Below are 20,283 nucleotides of genomic sequence, written 5' to 3'. Positions count from 1 at the left end.
CTACAGGACAGTATCTACAGGACAGTGTCTACACTACAGGACAGTCTCTACACTACAGGACAGTTTCTACACTACAGGACAGTCTCTACAGGACAGTCTCTACACTACAGGACAGTATCTACACTACAGGACAGTCTCTACAGGACAGTGACTACACTACAGGACAGTGACTACACTACAGGACAGTGTCTACACTACAGGACAGTCTCTACAGGACAGTGTCTACACTACAGGACAGTCTCTACACTACAGGACAGTCTCTACACTACAGGACAGTCTCTACAGGACAGTGTCTACACTACAGGACAGTGTCTACACTACAAGACACTGTCTACACTACAGGACAGTGACTACACTACAGGACAGTCTCTACACTACAGGACAGTGTCTACACTACAGGACAGTCTCTACACTACAAGACACTGTCTACACTACAGGACAGTGTCTACACTACAGGACAGTCTCTACATGAGTGTAAATCCCCGATGTCCCGGTGATGATTGGTGACCCAGAGCTGCCTTCATGATCCATTCATGTGCGCGAACATTCACTCACACGTGGCGCTGTCATCCTCTTCCTCGCTGCTGCTGCTCTTGCGGATGCTGCTGCTGCTGATGATGGTACTGCTGCTGTTGCTGATGCTGATGATGCTGCTGCTCTTGCTGATGATGCTGCTGCTGATGCTGCTGCTCTTGCTGATGATGCTGCTGCTCTTGCTGATGATTATGCTGCTGATGATGGCGATGCTGCTGCTGTTGCTGATGATGCTGCTCTTGCTGATGGTGATGCTGCTACAGCTGCTGCTGATGATGATGCTGCTGCTGTTGCTGATGATGGTGATGCTGATGATGGTGATGCTGATACTGCTGCTGCTACTGCTGATGATGCTGCTACTGCTGCTGTTGCTGCTGCTGATGATGGTGATGCTGCTGCTACTGCTGATGATGCTGCTACTGCTGCTGTTGCTGCTGCTGATGATGGTGATGCTGCTGCTGCTACTGCTGATGATGCTGCTGCTGCTGATGCTGCTACTGCTGCTGCTGCTGATGATGATGGTGATGCTGCTGTTGCTGCTGATGCTGCTGCTGTTGCTTCTGCTGATGATGCTGCTGCTACTGCTGATGATGATGATTCTGACGGTGTCGATATCGCTTGTGCTTCCGCTTTCGATGGCGCTGTAGCTGCTGGTCACCGCTTATTGCGCTGTTGACAACGCCGATGCTGATGATGATGACGCCGTGGTGCCAACGCCGTTGCTGCTGTTGGCGATGCTGTCCAGCTGCTGCTGCTGCTGCTGCTGCTGCTAAAGCTGTTGGTTCTGTGGTTGAGGCAGCTGTTGTCGATGTCGCTTCTGCTGTTTACTTCTGCCGATCTTTGCCGTTACCCGCGGTGACGATCCTCATTCAGTGCCCTCCGTGGTGCCGCCGCTGATGATGCATCGTCGATTCTCTCGGTCGCATCGCTGTCCGCACTTTGCTGACGCGGCTGCTGCTTGTGATGATGATGCTGCTGCTGTTGTTCGTCGCGCCAGGCGATGCCGATGGTGCTGTCCACGAAGCTTCGGGCTATATCACTCGGCAGATGTCCTCTGTCTTGTGCCACGGGAGTTCTTGTTCCATTCGCTCCTCCACCGCCACCGCCTCGGATCTCCTCCTCTAGACGCGCTCACAACTTCGCTTTCACGCCGCCTCTCGTATCGCGTCCACCTCCCTAGCGGCCGTCAGTCAGCTCGTTCATCCATCCTCGCCCAGCCCCTTTGCCCGCCTCTCGTGGGGCGATTTTGAGACACGCGAGCGCCCGTCAACAACAACAACAGCAGCAGCAGCAACAACAACAACACAAACAGACGCCAACGGAGAGCACGACGAGCGTGGCAGTCGGAAAACGTCAGTAGAGCAGCCACCCCCCGTGCTGTGCCGGAGCACCACAGCCTGGACATGCGTGTGTCACTCCGATCGCGTGCTCGGAGGTTCCTGCTGATGAGGAGCGAGAGACAGAGAGGGAGCGAGAGACGGAGATGGAGCAAGAGAGACAGAGAGAGGGAGCGAGAGACAGAGATGGAGCAAGAGAGAGAGAGAGCGCACGAGGGAGCGAGTGATCGGGCGATGCGCCGCAACTCTGCCGATCTTGTTGAGCTGGCGTCGTGGATAAAGGGTATTCCACCTCCTCCTCCCCTCCCTCCGCTTCCTCCTCCCCGCGTCTCCCCAAACCGGACCCCCCCTACACCCAATCCCATCTACCACCCCTCCCCCCCCAACATTCTCGTACCCTCCCCTCGCCGCTAGCACCACCTCCTCCTCCCTCCTACAATTACCACACTCACCATCCACCAGACACCCCACCCCACTCCCTTGCCCTCCTCCCCGGCTCACCCTACGATTCTCCCCCACCCTCTCTCGCTCTCTCCCACCAACATTCTCGCTCTCTCTCTATCTCTCTCTCCGTGGGCGAGTGTTAGCCTCGCATCCATGGTTACAGCAGCCCCAGAAACACTGCTCGCACGCGCACGCACGCGCGCTCGCACGCGCCCAGAGAGAGGGAGATTGTGTCCGAGGAGCAATCACTCCAAATTAAATCATTAGGTACATTAGGTATTCCCTCCATTCCTATAGCGGCGAGGTTTTCACAGTGGTGCTTTTGTTGCACAGATTGGTACAGGGGGTTTGCCAGTTGTCTTGCAGTAGGGGGCGATGCTGATGTGTGTGGTTTTTTTCGCGACGTGATATATTTCGTTTTCTATCTTTCTTACAATTTTTTGCCAAATTCGGATCCGTGTACGCGGGCACACAATTTGCCTATTTTGTTGTTGTTGTTTTGGGTTTAGAACAACTTCACTCCATCTCACGCCAGCTGTTCACGGTTAATTACGCGCGCTGTATTAACCAGGGTCGTTCCGCTTGGTTCGAAACGCGAACCTCTACAGACAAACAAACAAAAAGTTACAGCTTGGCCGTGTCACGAAGCGGTCAATGTAGCGCAGCGGGTAGAATATTGGGCTTCACCCATAATCAACAACCATCATCATCATCATTAGCAGCAGCATCATCATCATACGAAGCATTATTGATTGGGATGAACCTATCATCGTGAATGCGCTAATCGTGCCCTATCTAAGGTGAGCGTAAGATTGTCAGTACAGCAATTGAGTAATTATGAAATCTATTTGTACGGAGGCACGTGTTTTAGTCTTGAGACTCACTTAGGCTTGCCTGGATAAAAGAATATACATTTCATTAAGACCAAAAACAACCACCAATTGCCACTAAGTTGCGGTGACATCATCACGGCGCTTGTGCCAGGCTAGGTGCACTTTAAGGTAACGTGAAGTGTCGAACACTCGCTGGCAGGATGTCACGGGACAGTCCCAGGTGTCATACGTTGACTGACTGAGATGACTGCCAGATGCATCAACTGTGCCCTCTAGTGTGCCAACATTATGTCCACCACCTCTACCACCAGCATCATCATCTTTGTTCATCATTCTTATCACAATCTCTCTCAAAGGGATCGGTAAATGAGAACACAACACCCAAAGGGTTCGCTCCTACTCGATGGGAATTTAAAGGTGGTTTAACCGATAAGGACTACACTGCCCCCCGTGATGGGAACGCGGGCATTTCCACCACTTGTTCAACGCCCTTAGCGGAGATGATCACCCAAACGTGTCTATTGGGACAGTTCGTCTAAACAATTCCCACGCACTCCATGGCCGAGTGTGTTCAGCACGTTTGCATGGACGTCCCTACTCAAGTTCAAGTTAATGTATTAGGTATAGCCCTGTGAGCCATTCGGCTCTTGAATCGGGTGCAACCGCAACAAACAAAAAACAAAAACATGATCAAAAACATCTGAAAGTGAATATGTGTACTCGTGTGCTGCACCCATATATTTAGACCCAGTGTCCTACAGCCACATTAAGTCTGAGCACTGAACACCACCCACCTCCACCCTCAGCACGCTCGTCAGCAGTTACCAAATTAAATAAATCAAGATATAATCGGCGACGTTTCGGGCAATGGCTCATTCTGCATAGCATCATCCCCCACCCCCGCTCCCCACACCAATTCCGGCAGAATAATGACCACTTTCGGGCGCTGTTATTGAATCACCTTGGGCCTCGCCTGTTACAGCTGTTAGCTGAAGCCTCCCCTCGGATGGGAAAATACAAACAAAGCACAGCTGGGCAATTGAAATGTGATGGCACGTACGTATAGTTGACTTTCTTTCGCACCGTACACAGCCAACCGTGCTTGTCGGAGGTGCTGATCAATGTGAGATGTCAGGCGTTGGGGATGAGGCGTGGTGATGATGATGATGATGTTGTTGGGAGATGCCAGGGGGCGTTTAAACGTCCGGTCTCCTCCTTAATCGACGTCGTTGTGATAGAAAAGCAGGCGCGCTGGAATAATTGCGTTTCATTTACGATTCACAGAGTTCCCTTTCTTCTCCCCCAGTCTCTCAACACAATCACTAATTTGTGTTCAAACAATCACCGGGTATTGTGTGCGTGTGTGTGTGTATGTGGTGGGGTGTGTGTGTGTGGTGGTGGTGGTGTCTGGCGGCGCTTGTGTCGTGTGTGTGTGTGTGAGAGTTACTATTAGCATACGCTAATACCACAACAGGGCCTCGTTCCAAAGCAGATGCGCGCTAATAATTTAAAATTCATTGCGTTCGCCAGCTTTTGGGATTGTTTGACCCAGTTCCATATAGTGCCCCCCATCCCCCCTCCCCACCCCACCCTCCCCCCCCCCCGAGGAGTAGTCTATGCTCGTCGTACGTCGTGTGGCAGATGTTGCACTGTGGTCGCCCGCTCGTCTTGAGGCAAGCGCGATGGTTTTCATCTCCTTCTCAACGCCTCCGCGCGTCTTAATATTTTGTTAAACGAAGCCCCTGTGAATTGGGCGGCACTTGATTTGCCGCTTTGTTTTAACAAGGCCGGGTGAATTGAGATGAGAAGAAAAAAAAAGCCGCACCTGACGAAACGGGAAACATTTCATAAACGAAATTGTCCTCGAAAATCAAAGCTAATGCGGCACAGTTTGGGATTTGGGTCAGTGGCAGATTGTTCATTCTCTCTCTGCGTGGCCCCGGAGTTGTTTCGAATTCGTTTTCTACACCCAGCCCTCCGTGCTGTCGACAACCTTGCCCCCCTGTGGCAGCCCCCCCCCCACCACTCCGCCCAGACCGACTTTCTCTCCGCCTCTGCCTACTACGCAAGACGCTGTCCCTGGTGCTGATTAAAAAAAAACTACTTTTTATTTTAGCAGCTAAGGCCGATAGAGCTATTATAGCTCTTTTTTTCAGAAGCGACCTGGCCACAAATGATAGATTTGAAGCTTTCGTGACTGCAAGGATTCATACTCTTAAGTTTTTTTCGGTAAAGTCATGTAGGTAAAAATAAATAATAAAAATAATGAAAGTAATAATAGAAATAAAATAATAAATCACGACGTTTCCGAGGCAACACAAGTCTCCGTCATCAGGTGGGACCGTCACAGCTAAATTTACTGTATCTCATTTAAGTGATACATTTACTGTATCACTTGATACACTTGATACAGTAAATTTAGCTGTGACGGTCTCACCTGATGAAGGAGACTTGTGTTGCCTCCAAAACGTCGTGATTTATTATTTTATTTAAATTATTATTTCTAATATTTTTATCATTTATTTTCACCTACGTGACTTTACCGACCAAAACCTAAGAGCACAAATGATAGCTTAACGAAGTGGCTTATCATCACATGTTAACGTATAGCAAACGCATACTCTAAACGCACAATGATTCTAAATTTAGACGGGAAAACCGGAGGACTCGGGGAGAAATCAACGCGACCACCGAGAGAGAACATGCAAACTTCAAATGTACAGACGTCAGGGACGCAATGGGGTGTTCTCACTTTAATCTAAATTGTCCTATGGTTGTTATTGTTTGACTTGCATCACACTGGGATTTTTGCACACAGCGTTGTAATTAGGTGTTTTATTTTCTGGAAGATTTGCTGGTTTACCCAGGATGTTTCTGTTGCGCGTCGTCGCTTTCAGATGTCCTCTGTTCATATTTTGTTTGTGGCGGTTGCACCCGACTCAAGAGCCGCATGGCTCACAGGGCTACACCTAATAAATGAAACTTGAAACTTGAACTATTAGTTTTTTCGGTAAAGTCACGTAGGTAAAAAATGAAATAAAAATTAATAAAAATTAAAATCACCACGTTTCGGAGGCAACACAAGTCTCCGTCATCAGGTGGGACCGTCACAGCCAGATTTGCTGTATCACTTAATATCAATTGATACAGCAAATCTAGCTGTGACGGTCCCACCTGATGACGAGACTTGTGTTGCCTCCGAAACGTCGTGATTTTTATTATTTTATTTTTATAAATTTTTATTTTATTTTTTACCTACGTGACTTTACCGAAAAAACTAATAGTATGAATCCTTGCAGTCACGAAAGCTTCAAATCTAGAATTGAAACTTGAAACTCACATGTTGTGTGTCGTCGTGGCCCGCACTAAAGGCCACCAGGGGCCGCCGGCTACCCCACGGGCCTGGCAAGGCAGAACACTGCGCCCCAACCGAACTACGAACCCTTTGTCAACCCCGTGCCCTGCCTGAACTCGTAGCAATCTGCAGCGCGCCGGTGTCACTGAGCAGAAGGCGATGCCTCCCAAACCGCCCTTGCTCAGTAGTGTAAACAAATGATCGAGCATCCCGCTCATAGCTGAAATCATTAAAAGTTGCTGAGAATTACACGCGGAAGGGAAAGAAAAAAACCTCAAACTTTGATCCAGCGCCAAGTATGGTAATTTTCACTAAGCGCCCATATGTTTTATTCATGACAACGTCACCATAATGGTGGAGCCGTGCGCGTCGTGGCGGGAGGTGGTGGGTGGTGGGGGTGTCAGGCCGCTTGCAATTAATGAACGCGAGTACGATGATTAACAAGAATTTAATCACTCAACTTTAAAACTAATGCGCTGTGTACGAATCCAATAACAACGCCGCCAATCAAGGACTATTACGGCTGTACATGGGCGGCACAACGCAATGTAAAAGTTAATCGGTCGAATATTGCCATTCTTTGACACCACTATCTTGAAATAAATAATGGCTATAACTCATAGAAACGACCCTCCTTCATAGCACATGTGGCATATGCTATTTAGCATTCAGCACATATGCAATGGCCCGTATTCATATCATGCGTCCTATGGATAAGAACCATTGCCCTAAAACGTTCCGTATGATATGTATTTTCCTTTTAAGGTGGGATTATTGAGAAATGTGTTGCGTTTTTATAAATCGTGCTTCTGCACTACGGCCAACGCAGTATCACCACCTTACTATATAATACATTTGCATAGAGCATTGTAATATCGAAAGGTAAATTCTCCTCCTGCAGAGGTCCAATAACAATTGATCGATTTTAACGGTGAAGCGCTCTCCATGGGCCTGGAAGTGACTATGCATGGCGCTGTCTGTGTGACTGCAATTCAGCTCATGAGGCGCTGTTCGTGGTTCTGGATGTGACCACGTGAGGCGCTGTCCTTGGTGCTGGAATTCGCCATGTGAGGTGCTGTCCGTGGTGCTGGAATTAACCACGTAAGTTGATGTCCGTGGTGCTGGAATTCATAATGTGAGGTGCTGTTCATGGTCCTGGACATAACCACGCGTGGCGCTGTCTGTGGTGCTGGAATTCACCACGTGAGTTGCTGTCCCCTGGAGCCGAATGGAATCGTGATGCAACAACTTAAGAATCGCCCACTTTAATAATAATAATGTAATTTATAACGAGCGCAAATTTGCGGACGTGAAGGCCGCAACTCAGAGACGCGGAGCCAAGCTCAGAGTCGCTTGAAAGCGTGGTCGTAGAGGTGAGTTTTAAGTGTTTCTTGAAGGAGACATTTCAGGTGATGCTGCGAATGTGCAGAGGGATCGCGTTCCAGACTGTTGGGGCTGCCACCGAGAATCGGCACATAGACTTGCCCATCCTGGATCTTGGTATTAAGAGGAGGTCGTGAGTCGCGCTGTGCAGGCATCTGCCGTGTGCTGAGCTGCAAGTCGTCAATAATGAAGAGAGGTACGGGAGGCAGGCAGATGTGAAGGCACGGTGGAAGAGGCAGGCGGTCTTGTACGTGACCCTGCTGGCAATGGGTAGCCAGTGGAGGGCACGGAGAGAGGCAAGTGAGTCAAGCAGTGGTTGAGTGCGGCCAATGGCGATGCGTATCAGGTTGTTTTGTAGTCTTTGAAGTTTTTTTTAGGTTGCCAGAGGAGGACCGGACTAGGACGGAGTTGCAATAGTCGAGGCGAGACCCACATATGCAGCGTGCCAATGTGTTGGCGGTTTCGGTGGAGATGAGAGGACGTAGGTGTCTGAGAGCCTTCAGGTGAAAGTTACATGAACTGATGAAATTATTGGTTTGACGGTCGAAGGATAAAGTTGAATCTAGGATGACACCGAGGTAGCTGACGTGAGCGGTGAACCTGATTCTGTGACCAAAGTTGTGTATGTGTGTTGGGAGTGCTGATGAATTGAAACGTTGCCTGCTACCTAACATGATGGCCACTGACTTTGACTGATCAAGGGCAAGATTTTGTGCGGAGAACCACTGTTGCAGGGCAGTGGTGCATTCCAAGAGCCTCTCAAATCCAGACGCATTGGTAGAATTGATGGCGGTGAACAGAATAGTACCATCCGCATATGAGTGGAGGCGAGTTTTCCGGTTAATCGCCTATGAGGCTTGTTTATTTGGCATTGTTCAGCACGGAACTGAAATCATGACAAGAATAATGCAGAACGCTAGGCTGTCCTTGCCACAGACATTGATTGAAACAAATTGCACCTCAAAGGCCGCACCATTTGGTTTCGCGAATTCAAAATGCTTGGTTTGTGCTATTTTGATATTTATAAGCAGAGCCTTTGCTATATTTGTGCCAACTGTGAGCTTGCTAACGCTTGTAGAACATCATTAGAATTTCTATCAGTCACTCGGTCACGACTGCCTTTGTATATTACATGAGAGTCAACGAATATGAATATGTATGTGTTTCGACGTGTTCAATGCATGTTGTGTGCATAGCATAGATAATCAAAGGCCGGTGAGTGAAACGTTCTGGTGGGTAGGGTGGTGGTGGGGAGGAGGAGGTAATATAATTACTATCTAACTGCACTGTGATCTCAGAGATCCAAGTTCTATTTCTGGTCACGGCCAGGATTAGTGGTGAGTGTTATCTGAAAATATTTTGGCACGCGGGTCAACTCTTGAGCCTCAAAATAAGTTCCTGATTCGGTGAGCAAATCTCAGCATTGGGGAGACAAAGACAGTCAGGCGTGGCGTGGTGATGGTTACGATCAGTCCCCCTCTACCACCCCTCCGTGCCATGTACCATGCAGGCCTTAATAGATAAAGTTAAAGGTGCAGCCTTACAATGCCTTGCTCGCGCCACTGAGCTAGACATTGCTTTCACGACTCGCGACAGCGATTGGAAACCCACCGACAGGATGTTTGCTTTCACACTGACCAGACATCTTGAAAGAGGGTCGGCTTCAATATATGTTCGCTAGCAGCACTTGCCCCAGACAGTCTTTAAATCTACATGGGAGTGGGGGGGGGGATCATTGTCGTTGTACGTGCGTGATGTTATCCAACTTTTGTGTGGGGCTTTCACGACAACGACCTTGAACGCCTTCTAAAGCCTGCATTTTTAACATTGTCTTGCTGGTGCTTGAGCTCTTCTGCCCGGCTGTATGAAGGCGAATGTGGAAGAGGGGGGGAGGGGGAGAAAAAGAATGCGGTCTGAGGCTGGGCAAGGCTCGTAGGTCGTGACCTCCTCTCAATTTGGAGGCTCTATCAAACGCCGCCCATTGTACGCAGGACGCGAGACCCCAAGAGATGCCGACAACAGTGAACGTAGCTGAATAAACACGGCCTTTGTTGATCAGTCAGTCTTTAGCGACGTGCAACACCGCCGCCACCACCACCACCATTAGCAATCGACCTGGCATTGTAGCGGATTTGAATTTGGCAGGAGGAGGCAGAGAGACTAGTGTGGGTGGGTGGAGATCGGGAATGGGGTGAGGGAGCCAGGCGTCTTTGTAGTTGCTGGAATGCGCTGAATATTTTGTCCCGACGTGCTGACTCATCGCGTTTGTCCTGCCTTCTAATCACTCCACGTGCAGGAGTGAAGGACGGGCTGGATAAAGATATGCCTTAGAGGAGGTTCGCATATTAAACGTAGTTGCCTGGGCGCCCCCCAACCCCTTCCCCTTGACTCCCTCTCCCTGCATGTGTACACGAATATTCCCGAAGTGCACAAATGCAATGACGGTATAGAGCACGCGCCTTGATTGGCAAACGACGGGTTCGTTGTGTTTATCTTCTTGGTTCTTTCGGTAAAGTCACGTAGAAGGGAAGTAATAAAATAATAAAAATAAAACATAATAAAAATAATTCTCACGACGTTTCGGCCGCAACGCAAGCAGCCGTCCTCAGGTGAAACCAGGTCTGTCGAGGCGACAGCGTCTGAATGCGTGTTCGTCAACTTTCGTGTTCGTCAACTTTCATATTTCGCAGCCGCGCCTTAGTGCTGACAATCGGGTGACTATTGTACCCGTGGCATGCACTACGCGTCGAGGATGTGGTACACCGAAGGAATAAAGGGACATGAGAGGTAAGAGAGAAAAGAGAGAGAATGGGGAAATGAGGAAAAGGGTGGAAAAGGAATGAAGAATCAGGAGGGGGGGGGGGGCGGATGGTCAAGAGCGATGAAGATCAGGAGGAAGAGGTTGGGTATCAGTGCCTCGCCACAGCCGCACAGAGCGGCGTCTGTTTTCACAGAGGGTGGTGGGGAGAGTGGGCAAGGAGAGGTATTTATTGTGGGCCATGGCTACACAGAAGTCACGTGATTAACAGGAGTCTTTCGCCGATTTAGCGAGATATACATGGACTCCATTCTAGATTTGAAGTTTTCGTGACTGCTAGGATCCATACTCTTTGGTTTACTGTAATACAGTAATTTTGCTGTGACGGTTCCACCTGAAGACGGAAGCTTGTGTTGCCTCCGAAACGTCGTGATTCAATGTATTTGTTTTCTTGTTTAACCTACGTGACTTTACCGAACAAACCGAAGAGTATACCGGGACCTCTCTATTTACGAACAAGTTAGGTTCCAGAGGTCTGTTCATAAGAAGATTTGTTCGTGAGTCCAATTTTACTCCTGTCGATTTCAAACATGTTGTACGGCGTGTACACTAAACATGGGGAGTGACTTTAAAGTTGCAAAATTATTATGTAGATGTAGATGCCACTGGGTTCTTCTTGTTATGCAGATGTATATGCCACTGGTTCTTCACGTTCGGCAGATGTAGATGCCACTAGTTCTAGACTTGAAGCTTTCGTGACTGCAAGGAATCATATTCTTAGGTGTTTTCGGTAAAGTCACGTAGGTTAAACATCAAAATTATTAAAAATAATACAATAAAAATAAAGATCACGACGTTTCGGAGGCAACACAAGTCTCCGTCATCAGGTGGGACAGTCACAGCCAGATCAGCTGCATCAAGTGAGGCAATGATTCAAGATGTAATCCCTTAAAAGCGAGTTGAGGGGGGGAGGAGAGGGGGGGGAGGGGCTCATCAGAATGTGGTAGCCAATGAATTGAAAAGTATCGGGAGAGAAGGGCCCACCTTTTTGTTGGCCCTTCTCTCCCGATACTTTTCAATTCATTGGCTACCACATTCTGATGAGCCCCTCCCCCCCCTCTCCTCCCCCCCTCAACTCGCTTTTAAGGGATTACATCTTGAATCATTGCCTCACTTGATGCAGCTGATCTGGCTGTGACTGTCCCACCTGATGACGGAGACTTGTGTTGCCTCCGAAACGTCGTGATCTTTATTTATATTGTATTATTTTTTATTATTTGATGTTTTACCTACGTGACTTTACCGAAACACCTAAGAATATGCCACTAGTTCTTTACGTTCTGGATGTAGATGCCACTGGTTCTTCACGTTCTGCAGATGTAGATGCCACTGGTTCTTCACGTTCTGGATGTAGATGCCATTGGTTCTTCACGTTCTGCAGATGTAGATGCCACTGGTTCTTCATGTTCTGCAGATGTAGATGCCACTGGTTCTTCACGTTCTGCAGATGTAGATGCCACTGGTTCTTCACGTTCTGCAGATGTAGATGCCACTGGTTCTTCGTTTCTGCAGATGTAGATGCCACTGGTTCTTCGTTCTGCAGATGTAGATGCCACTGGTTCTTCATGTTCTGCAGATGTAGATGCCACTGGTTCTTCACGTTCTGCTAGTAGATGCCACTGGTTCTTCACGTTCTGTAGATGTAGATGCCACTGGTTCTTCATTTCTGCAGATGTAGATGCCACTGGTTCTTCACGTTCTATGTAGATGCCACTGGTTCTTCACGTTCTGCAGATGTAGATGCCACTGGTTCTTCACGTTCTGCAGATGTAGATGCCACTGGTTCTTCACGTTCTGTAGATGCCACTGGTCTTCATTCTGCAGATGTAGATGCCACTGGTTCTTCACGTTCTGCAGATGTAGATGCCACTGGTTCTTCACGTTCTGCAGATGTAGATGCCACTGGTTCTTCACGTTCTGCAGATGTAGATGCCACTGGTTCTTCACGTTCTGTAGATGTAGATGCCACTGGTTCTTCATGTTCTGCAGATGTAGATGCCACTGGTTCTTCACGTTCTGCAGATGTAGATGCCACTGGTTCTTCACGTTCTGCAGATGTAGATGCCACTGGTTCTTCACGTTCTGTAGATGCCACTGGTTCTTCACGTTCTGCAGATGTAGATGCCACTGGTTCTTCACGTTCTGCAGATGTAGATGCCACTGGTTCTTCATGTTCTGCAGATGTAGATGCCACTGGTTCTTCACGTTCTGCAGATGTAGATGCCACTGGTTCTTCAGTTCTGCAGATGTAGATGCCACTGGTTCTTCACGTTCTGCAGATGTAGATGCCACTGGTTCTTCACGTTCTGCAGATGTAGATGCCACTGGTTCTTCACGTTCTGCAGATGTAGATGCCACTGGTTCTTCACGTTCTGCAGATGTAGGCCACTGGTTCTTCACGTTCTGCAGATGTAGATGCCACTGGTTCTTCATTTCTGCAGATGTAGATGCCACTGGTTCTTCACGTTCTGCAGATGTAGATGCCACTGGTTCTTCACGTTCTGCAGATGTAGATGCCACTGGTTCTTCACGTTCTGTAGATGCCACTGGTTCTTCACGTTCTGCAGATGTAGATGCCACTGGTTCTTCACGTTCTGCAGATGTAGATGCCACTGGTTCTTCACGTTCTGCAGATGTAGATGCCACTGGTTCTTCACGTTCTGCAGATGTAGATGCCACTGGTTCTTCGTTCTCTAGATTTAGATGCCACTGGTTCTTCACGTTCTGCAGATGTAGATGCCACTGGTTCTTCACGTTCTGCAGATGTAGATGCCACTGGTTCTTCACGTTCTGCAGATGTAGATGCCACTGGTTCTTCACGTTCTAGATGTAGATGCCACTGGTTTTCACGTTCTGCAGATGTAGATGCCACTGGTTCTTCACGTTCTGCAGATGTAGATGCCACTGGTTCTTCATGTTCTGCAGATGTAGATGCCACTGGTTCTTCACGTTCTGCAGATGTAGATGCCACTGGTTCTTCATGTTCTGCAGATGTAGATGCCACTGGTTCTTCACGTTCTGCAGATGTAGATGCCACTGGTTCTTCACGTTCTGTAGATGTAGATGCCACTGGTTCTTCACGTTCTGCAGATGTAGATGCCACTGGTTCTTCATTCTGCAGATGTAGATGCCACTGGTTCTTCACGTTCTGCAGATGTAGATGCCACTGGTTCTTCACGTTCTAGATGTAGATGCCACTGGTTCTTCACGTTCTGCAGATGTAGATGCCACTGGTTCTTCACGTTCTGCAGATGTAGATGCCACTGGTTCTTCACGTTCTGCAGATGTAGATGCCACTGGTTTTCACGTTCTGCAGATGTAGATGCCACTGGTTCTTCACGTTCTGCAGATGTAGATGCCAGTCCTGCCCACTCAATCCTTGGGTGCGCATTCTGGGCTAGCGGCAGTAGTACGCTGCTGAAGGTGAACGGGCGTCACGGTCTCATCCCGACTCCGCATCACAAATTTCCACCATGCGTTGGACGGCGCGTCAAACATTACCGGCAACTGGGCGTACGCCTGACGCAGCCTCGTTCTGTCCACCTCGGGAATGGGAAAGAAAACTCAGCCAAGATGGAACGATGACATCAGCTCGCGTGCTTGTGCCACGTGGACTTGTCGCACCGCGATACCGCGGGAGATGATGGGCAACAACGTTGGGGAAGCCTTCATCCAGCAGTGGATAAATATTGGCTGATGAAGATGATGTAGATGTTGTAATAGGTATTTACCCTTTCAACTGGTACAAAAACTGACACCTTTATATAAGGCATCATATTTGCAATAACCACAACACAAGCAGTCAAAATGCAAACAAAAAGAAACAACTCTGATAATGATGATATGCACTGTCTTTGAAGTTGATTGGTCCGCACCCGAGACAGCTTTTCTTAGAGCCTAGTCTCCATTGGTGTTGGGCCAGATGACGCCAAAAGGCGTACAACTCAAAGACGGCGCACTATCAGAGTATTGAGAACTCGGGTAAGCATTTACACTATGAGACCTCCTTTTTCCAGTGGCAAAATATAGTAATAGGTTTTGTACCAGTTGAAAGGGTAAAAAGCTATTACTATATTTTGCCACTGGTAAAGGAGGTCTCATAGTGTAAATGATGAAGATGATTGTGACGAAGATGAAATCGCGGGCTGGTGAGAATAGATTGAGGTCAGAGCTTCGACAAAAAACTTAAACTCGAGGTCCTAATCTGAATGCACGATCCTAGTTCAACAATATCCTTACCACATCAACAGTATATTCACATAACCCACACCTATGCATTTCAGTTACCTGGATATCACTCACGCAAGGAGATAATGAATCTCAATAGGCTGTCACCTGGTTAAATAAGGGACATAGAATTGAATTGTGAGATATTGAACGGTTTAAAAAAAAATGCTATCCCATTAACGTCGGTCCCAGGCGCAGCATTGCATTTTAACGTTAGCATGTGATCGCTGATAGGCTACATGCACGCGGACAAATGCACAGGCAAAGGTTCCCCGTATAGCCTTCAACCGACTGTTGAGGCAAGTGCTGTTAGCGAGTATCTCTGAAGGCTGACACGGCACACTAGGTGGTGGGTGGCCTACACAACGTACTGGGCCGGCCGCCTTTGTCTCCCCAGTGGTGATGTTTAAACACCGGACCACAGTACCCATTTTAAGGCTGATTCGACCTGAGAGAGGACCAGGACTGATTCAGATAATCGTCGATGGTGTTGGCCGTGAGCGGGAATTGAACTCAGGTGGCCGGGTTGGTAGTTCAGTGCGTTTAGCACCCAGTCACCGCTGTTGCGGGTAGCATGATGCGCCTCGAACTCCGCTTCCAGAGTTCAATTCCCGCTCACGGCCAACACCACTGGCGATTATCTGAACCGGTCCTGGGCACCCCCGAGGTCGACTCAGCCTCAAATGAGTACCCAGTGCGGGTGTGTGACAAAGGCGGCCGAGCTTGGCGCTGGCCACCCATCCCCCTCGTGTGCCGTGCCGGCCTTCATAGGTGCTCGCTAACAGCACTTGCCCCAACAGTCTGTTACAGGCTATACGGGCTGGAGGTGGGATCTTTGTCTTTTGTTTGAGCGCGAGAGCATCTCCCACGCTGATGCAGATAGGGGGAGGGCGTGGTGGGAGGTGGGGGGAGGGGAGGGGCAGATCCTTTGGGCTGATTGGAAATTGTAAAATGTACACGGGTCTCCCTTGCTCCTACAACCCACCTTCCACATGGCTGGCCCTCCCCAACGATTCGGCACGGCCCCGTGATATAATGTTGCCATTTTTGCCAGGATTTACGATTCGCGACGTCGTGCTAGATATTGACTGCACGGATGGGGTTGCCCAGGCAACTGTTCCATTTCACACGCGGCGTTAGATATTTGGCGGTCGAGAGGGTGGTGGGGTGGGGTTGTGTGTGTGTGTGTGCGCGCTGCGGTGATGAGGGTACTGCGGAGAACGTGAAAGGTCCAGCAAGGAGAGTCGAGGGGTGGGTTGGTTGGGGTGGTGCGTAGGGGGAGGGAAGGCAACGAGTGTGGAGGGGGGGGGGGCATGAGGCAGTGTTCGGGGCCATTCAAACCTGGGAGAGGTAGTTACCAAATGCAATGACAGTGGCTAGAAAAAGAAAATATGCTTCTGTGCACTCTGCACCTTTCACCTAAATCTCCCTAAATGTGCGACGGGAAAAAATATATATACAAATTGTGACAAAATAGCCTGGCTCCTGATTTCGTTACCTTCCGTGGCCTCGTTTTATTGTGGTTTAGGGATGGCGAGATGCTGTACCCTCTGAGGCCAGTGGCTCCACATAAGCAGTGGCCAATTGTCTCGTGCGAAACGACACCTCCGATTAGTTACGGTTGGTTTTGCACGGTGCGAAAAATGTTCAAATTACATACTTTAATTGAAATGTAGTTTTTTTATTTTTAAATCAACACGTTCATCAATAGCACTGTGTGTGGCCTTTAAAGGAAAACATATATAATGGGCGACGTTTCGGGCAATGACCCTCATTCATATTCGATCAAAAGAGAAGCCAGTAGAGATATCGAGTGCGTGAATGAGTCGGAGACTGATGACAATTACATTGTAACAAAAACTCTTCCCGATTACCATTTTGTTTTAAATTTCTAATGTGTACACTTTAAACTAATACTAGCGATCAAACAACAGACAGACACACCCTTCAATATTGAAAAGGCATTACTCCTACATAAACTCATTTAAATTTAAAACAAAAGATCAACATGTTGCTAGCACGTTGCATCGTGTGCCAAAAAAGTGTTCTCGTGAGCACAAAGAACCGGTTCTCTTAGCAACGCATCCCTGCCTTCAATGAAACACTTTCGATCAACACATTCAATTGTATCTTAATTCACCTCTTCGCCCCGACTCTGTCATCACAGGCCTGATGCCGCCACCCCCCCCGTGCTAGCTGAGAGTGTTCAGCTGAGCTGTGCCACATTTAGTTTGTCTCTCCTCGCAATAATATCCCGAGCCAGCCGCCGAGAGCGAGCGTGCGAGCGGCGTAAACCCATCGGGTGTTTACACACTCGCATAACAGATACAACCCTTTGATGGTCGAAACGCATTCGCTCCAACGTAAACTCACGCGTATTTAAAACACATTCCTGTGGAGGAACTAGTAGGAACGTTGGGTTGCTCGGTCAATGGCCAGGGTCAACGGCGGCGTCGTGTTTTCCGCAAATATGGCCGACTGTGAGGGCGGGCACAAGCCGGCGTGAGTAGGTTAAACGTTGAGTTTTATAAGGGCACCACGGGGTGACCAGCCCCTCCCCACCCAGCCCCAGTCTTCCCACCCCCCACTCAGTCCCACACTCCCTAAACCAGCCCCTCCCCACACTCCCCTCCCCACCCAGCCCCTCCCCACCCTCCCCACGCAGCCCCTCCCCACCCTCTCCTCCCCACCCAGCCCCACCCTCCCCACCCAGCCCCTCTCTCCCCACCCAGTCCCTTTCTACACGACGGACGGACACAACAATCCCCTGTGGGCTGGTGTAACCAGGAGGTTCCTACCAGTATGAAGAAAATAACAAAATGTTGCTGGCACGTTACGTGTTGGGGCTTGAATGTGTTCACGTGAGCAAGGGACGGGTCCAGTTAGCAACTCATCTCTGGTGGCCCATTGAATCAATTCGATCAACACATTCATTTGTATCTTAATCCAACTTTTAGACCCAGACTCTGTTCATGACAAACCACACCCCCCCCCCCAAAAACACTCTTGCCAGCTAAATGTCCAGCTGATCTGTTGCCCGTTTTGTGTTTTTTTTTTTCTCACCTCCACAATAATGTCCCGAGTCAACCGCGAGCTGGGCGGCGTGATTACATCGCTCCTTTTTTTTTTGTTTTTTACAAATTCGCATGGCGCTTCGGTAGACGCCATGTAGATGTATGGGGTTTTAAGGCAACGTGTTACAAGGCGGTGAGGTGGTGGGGATGGGGGGGGGGGGTAACTTGCCTCGTGGATTAATAACATCATAAAAAAGAAAATAGAGGAATCAAGAAAGCCGAGTCTGCTTCGGCTGACGCGAGAGCGAATGAAGCCAATGGGGGCTCTTTGAACCGATGTTTTACTTTTTTAAATCCTTTATATTAAGTTCGCTTGCTTGCGTGCTTGCTTGCTTGCTTACGACCGTGCAAATCTTTCGGTCGTTATTTAACCCACTTCCCGTGATCCAATCGAGCTGACATTTTGCACACAGACTCGTTGTGCGAGACAATTAATGTTCGTGAAAAAATTTTCCCTAAATTTTACACTGTTTAGGGAAAACAAATTAAATATTTAATTACCAATTGCTTAATACTGGCAGACAATCATCAGACCCATAGGTGGCAGCCATCTCAAGCCAGAGGACGAGAGGACTCTAGCCGCCACGCATATAAAGGATTTGGAGTGAAAAACTTTGTTTTTACGGGTTATACTTATTTAAATCCTTTATATTAAGTTCGCTTGCTTGCTTGCTTGCGCGCTTCCGACCGTGCAAATCTTTCGGTCGTTTTTTTAACCCACTTCCCGTGATCCAATCGAGCTGACATTTTGCACACAGACTCGTTGTGCGTGACAATTAATTTTCGTGAAAAAAAAATGTGCTACATTTTACACTTTTTAGGAAAAAAAAAGATATTTAATTACCAATTGCTTAATGCTGCCAGGCAATCATTTGACCCATAGGTGGCAGCCATCTCAAGCCAGAGGACGAGAGGACTCTAGCCGCCACGCATATAAAGGATTTATAGTGAAAAACTTTGTTTTTACGGGTTAATTTTTTACAATATCGCGTGCCCTGTTAAACAACCGTTGGCGTTCGTCTGGCTTTACGGGCGAAATTAATGTGACCTCGCGAAATGGGAGTCGTTGTAGCAATGTCTGTTGCGCACCGCCTTCATTCTTGCTTGCTTGGGTAAATGCGAGGCAATGTACAGCCCCCGTTGAAATCCACTGCAGGGTACAGCTTCCATCCCCACGCTGTTTCTTAGAATGGGGTTGCGATCCATCAGGACCAAAACCTCACGCCACAAAAACAATTTTTCTTCCTATCCGCTGCTGGCCTCTTCAACAAGGCCAAGGGCTCACACTGACTTTAACACTTTATCTGCACAATGTCACCTTGCCAGATTTGCACTATGTTACCCTATTTGCATTTTTGTATTTTTATATTGTATATTATTGCTATTTTATACTTTATTTTATTCAAATTTTTTACATACTTTAGCCCCTTAGTATTAGTTAGACTTTGTTGCCTGTAGTATAGTTAGATTTCTACACAACTTATTTAAGATTTAAGATTCCTGTCAAAGTAAATTCCTTGTCTGTGCGAACTTTCACGGCGAATAAAGCCCTTTCTGATTCTGATACTTCACCCACCCGGGTTCAGCGTGGTGGGTTGCTAAAGAGCTCAATCTGGGGATGTGTTGACCAACTCGCCACCGTGGGGCGGGAATTGAACTCAGGCTGCGTGGGGTTCACAGTAAAGGGTGTGCTCAACGCCGTCCTGTAGGTAATACCTATAACTATAGCCGATGGCGTGCTATAATTTCGTGTGCTTTGAAGAAGGACCCTTGCCCGAAACGTCGATGATTATATATTTGATTTCCTTTTTAAATGTAAAACATTTTTTGGACCAGGTAAGGCCCCGCCGAGATGGTGTAACTCTTTTTTCAGAATCACAAACCTGGCCACAAATGATAGCTCAACGAAGTGACTTTTGTCGTCAACGTGAACGTGCGCGGAAGCCAATTCACACATTTCAAGCGTTCACGTTGAATCCACCTTGTTGGTGGACACACGAGCGACGATGACAGCCCGCTAAACGCGGCGACGAGTCTCCCAGAGACGTGCCTGGTGGAGAAATGGTTAACAAACAAACAAACAACAACAACAACAAAATCAAAGCACGCTCAATTACGCGGAAACGGGTGCTGCCGCTGCTGTTGCTGCTGGAAGTTTTGCGTCGAGGGTTGGCAGCTCAAGAAAGTCAGGGGGAGTGAGGGATGGAGGGGAGGGAGGGGATGGAGGGAGGGAGGGGAGGGGAGGGGGGGAGGGAGGGGATGGAGGGAGGGAGGGAGG

General features: G+C 48.4%; 1 protein-coding gene across 1 annotated transcript in view; it reads right to left on the bottom strand.

Moving 5' to 3' along the window:
* The window catches only part of LOC133356681 (uncharacterized protein DDB_G0271670-like), a 191,717-nt gene that overhangs the window by 9,804 nt on the left and 161,630 nt on the right, over positions 1-20,283 (bottom strand). Inside the window, exon 2 of the mRNA XM_061574320.1 lies at positions 556-1,194. Within this exon, the coding sequence (XP_061430304.1) occupies positions 556-1,194 (639 nt within the window). The remainder of the gene's footprint in view (positions 1-555; positions 1,195-20,283) is intronic.

This window comes from Lethenteron reissneri, chromosome 55, assembly GCF_015708825.2.
Source record: "Lethenteron reissneri isolate LAM-NWPU_2019-01 chromosome 55, ASM1570882v1, whole genome shotgun sequence".
Taxonomy (NCBI): Eukaryota; Metazoa; Chordata; class Hyperoartia; order Petromyzontiformes; family Petromyzontidae; genus Lethenteron; species Lethenteron reissneri.
This window is presented reverse-complemented; position numbering and strand designations above follow the sequence as displayed.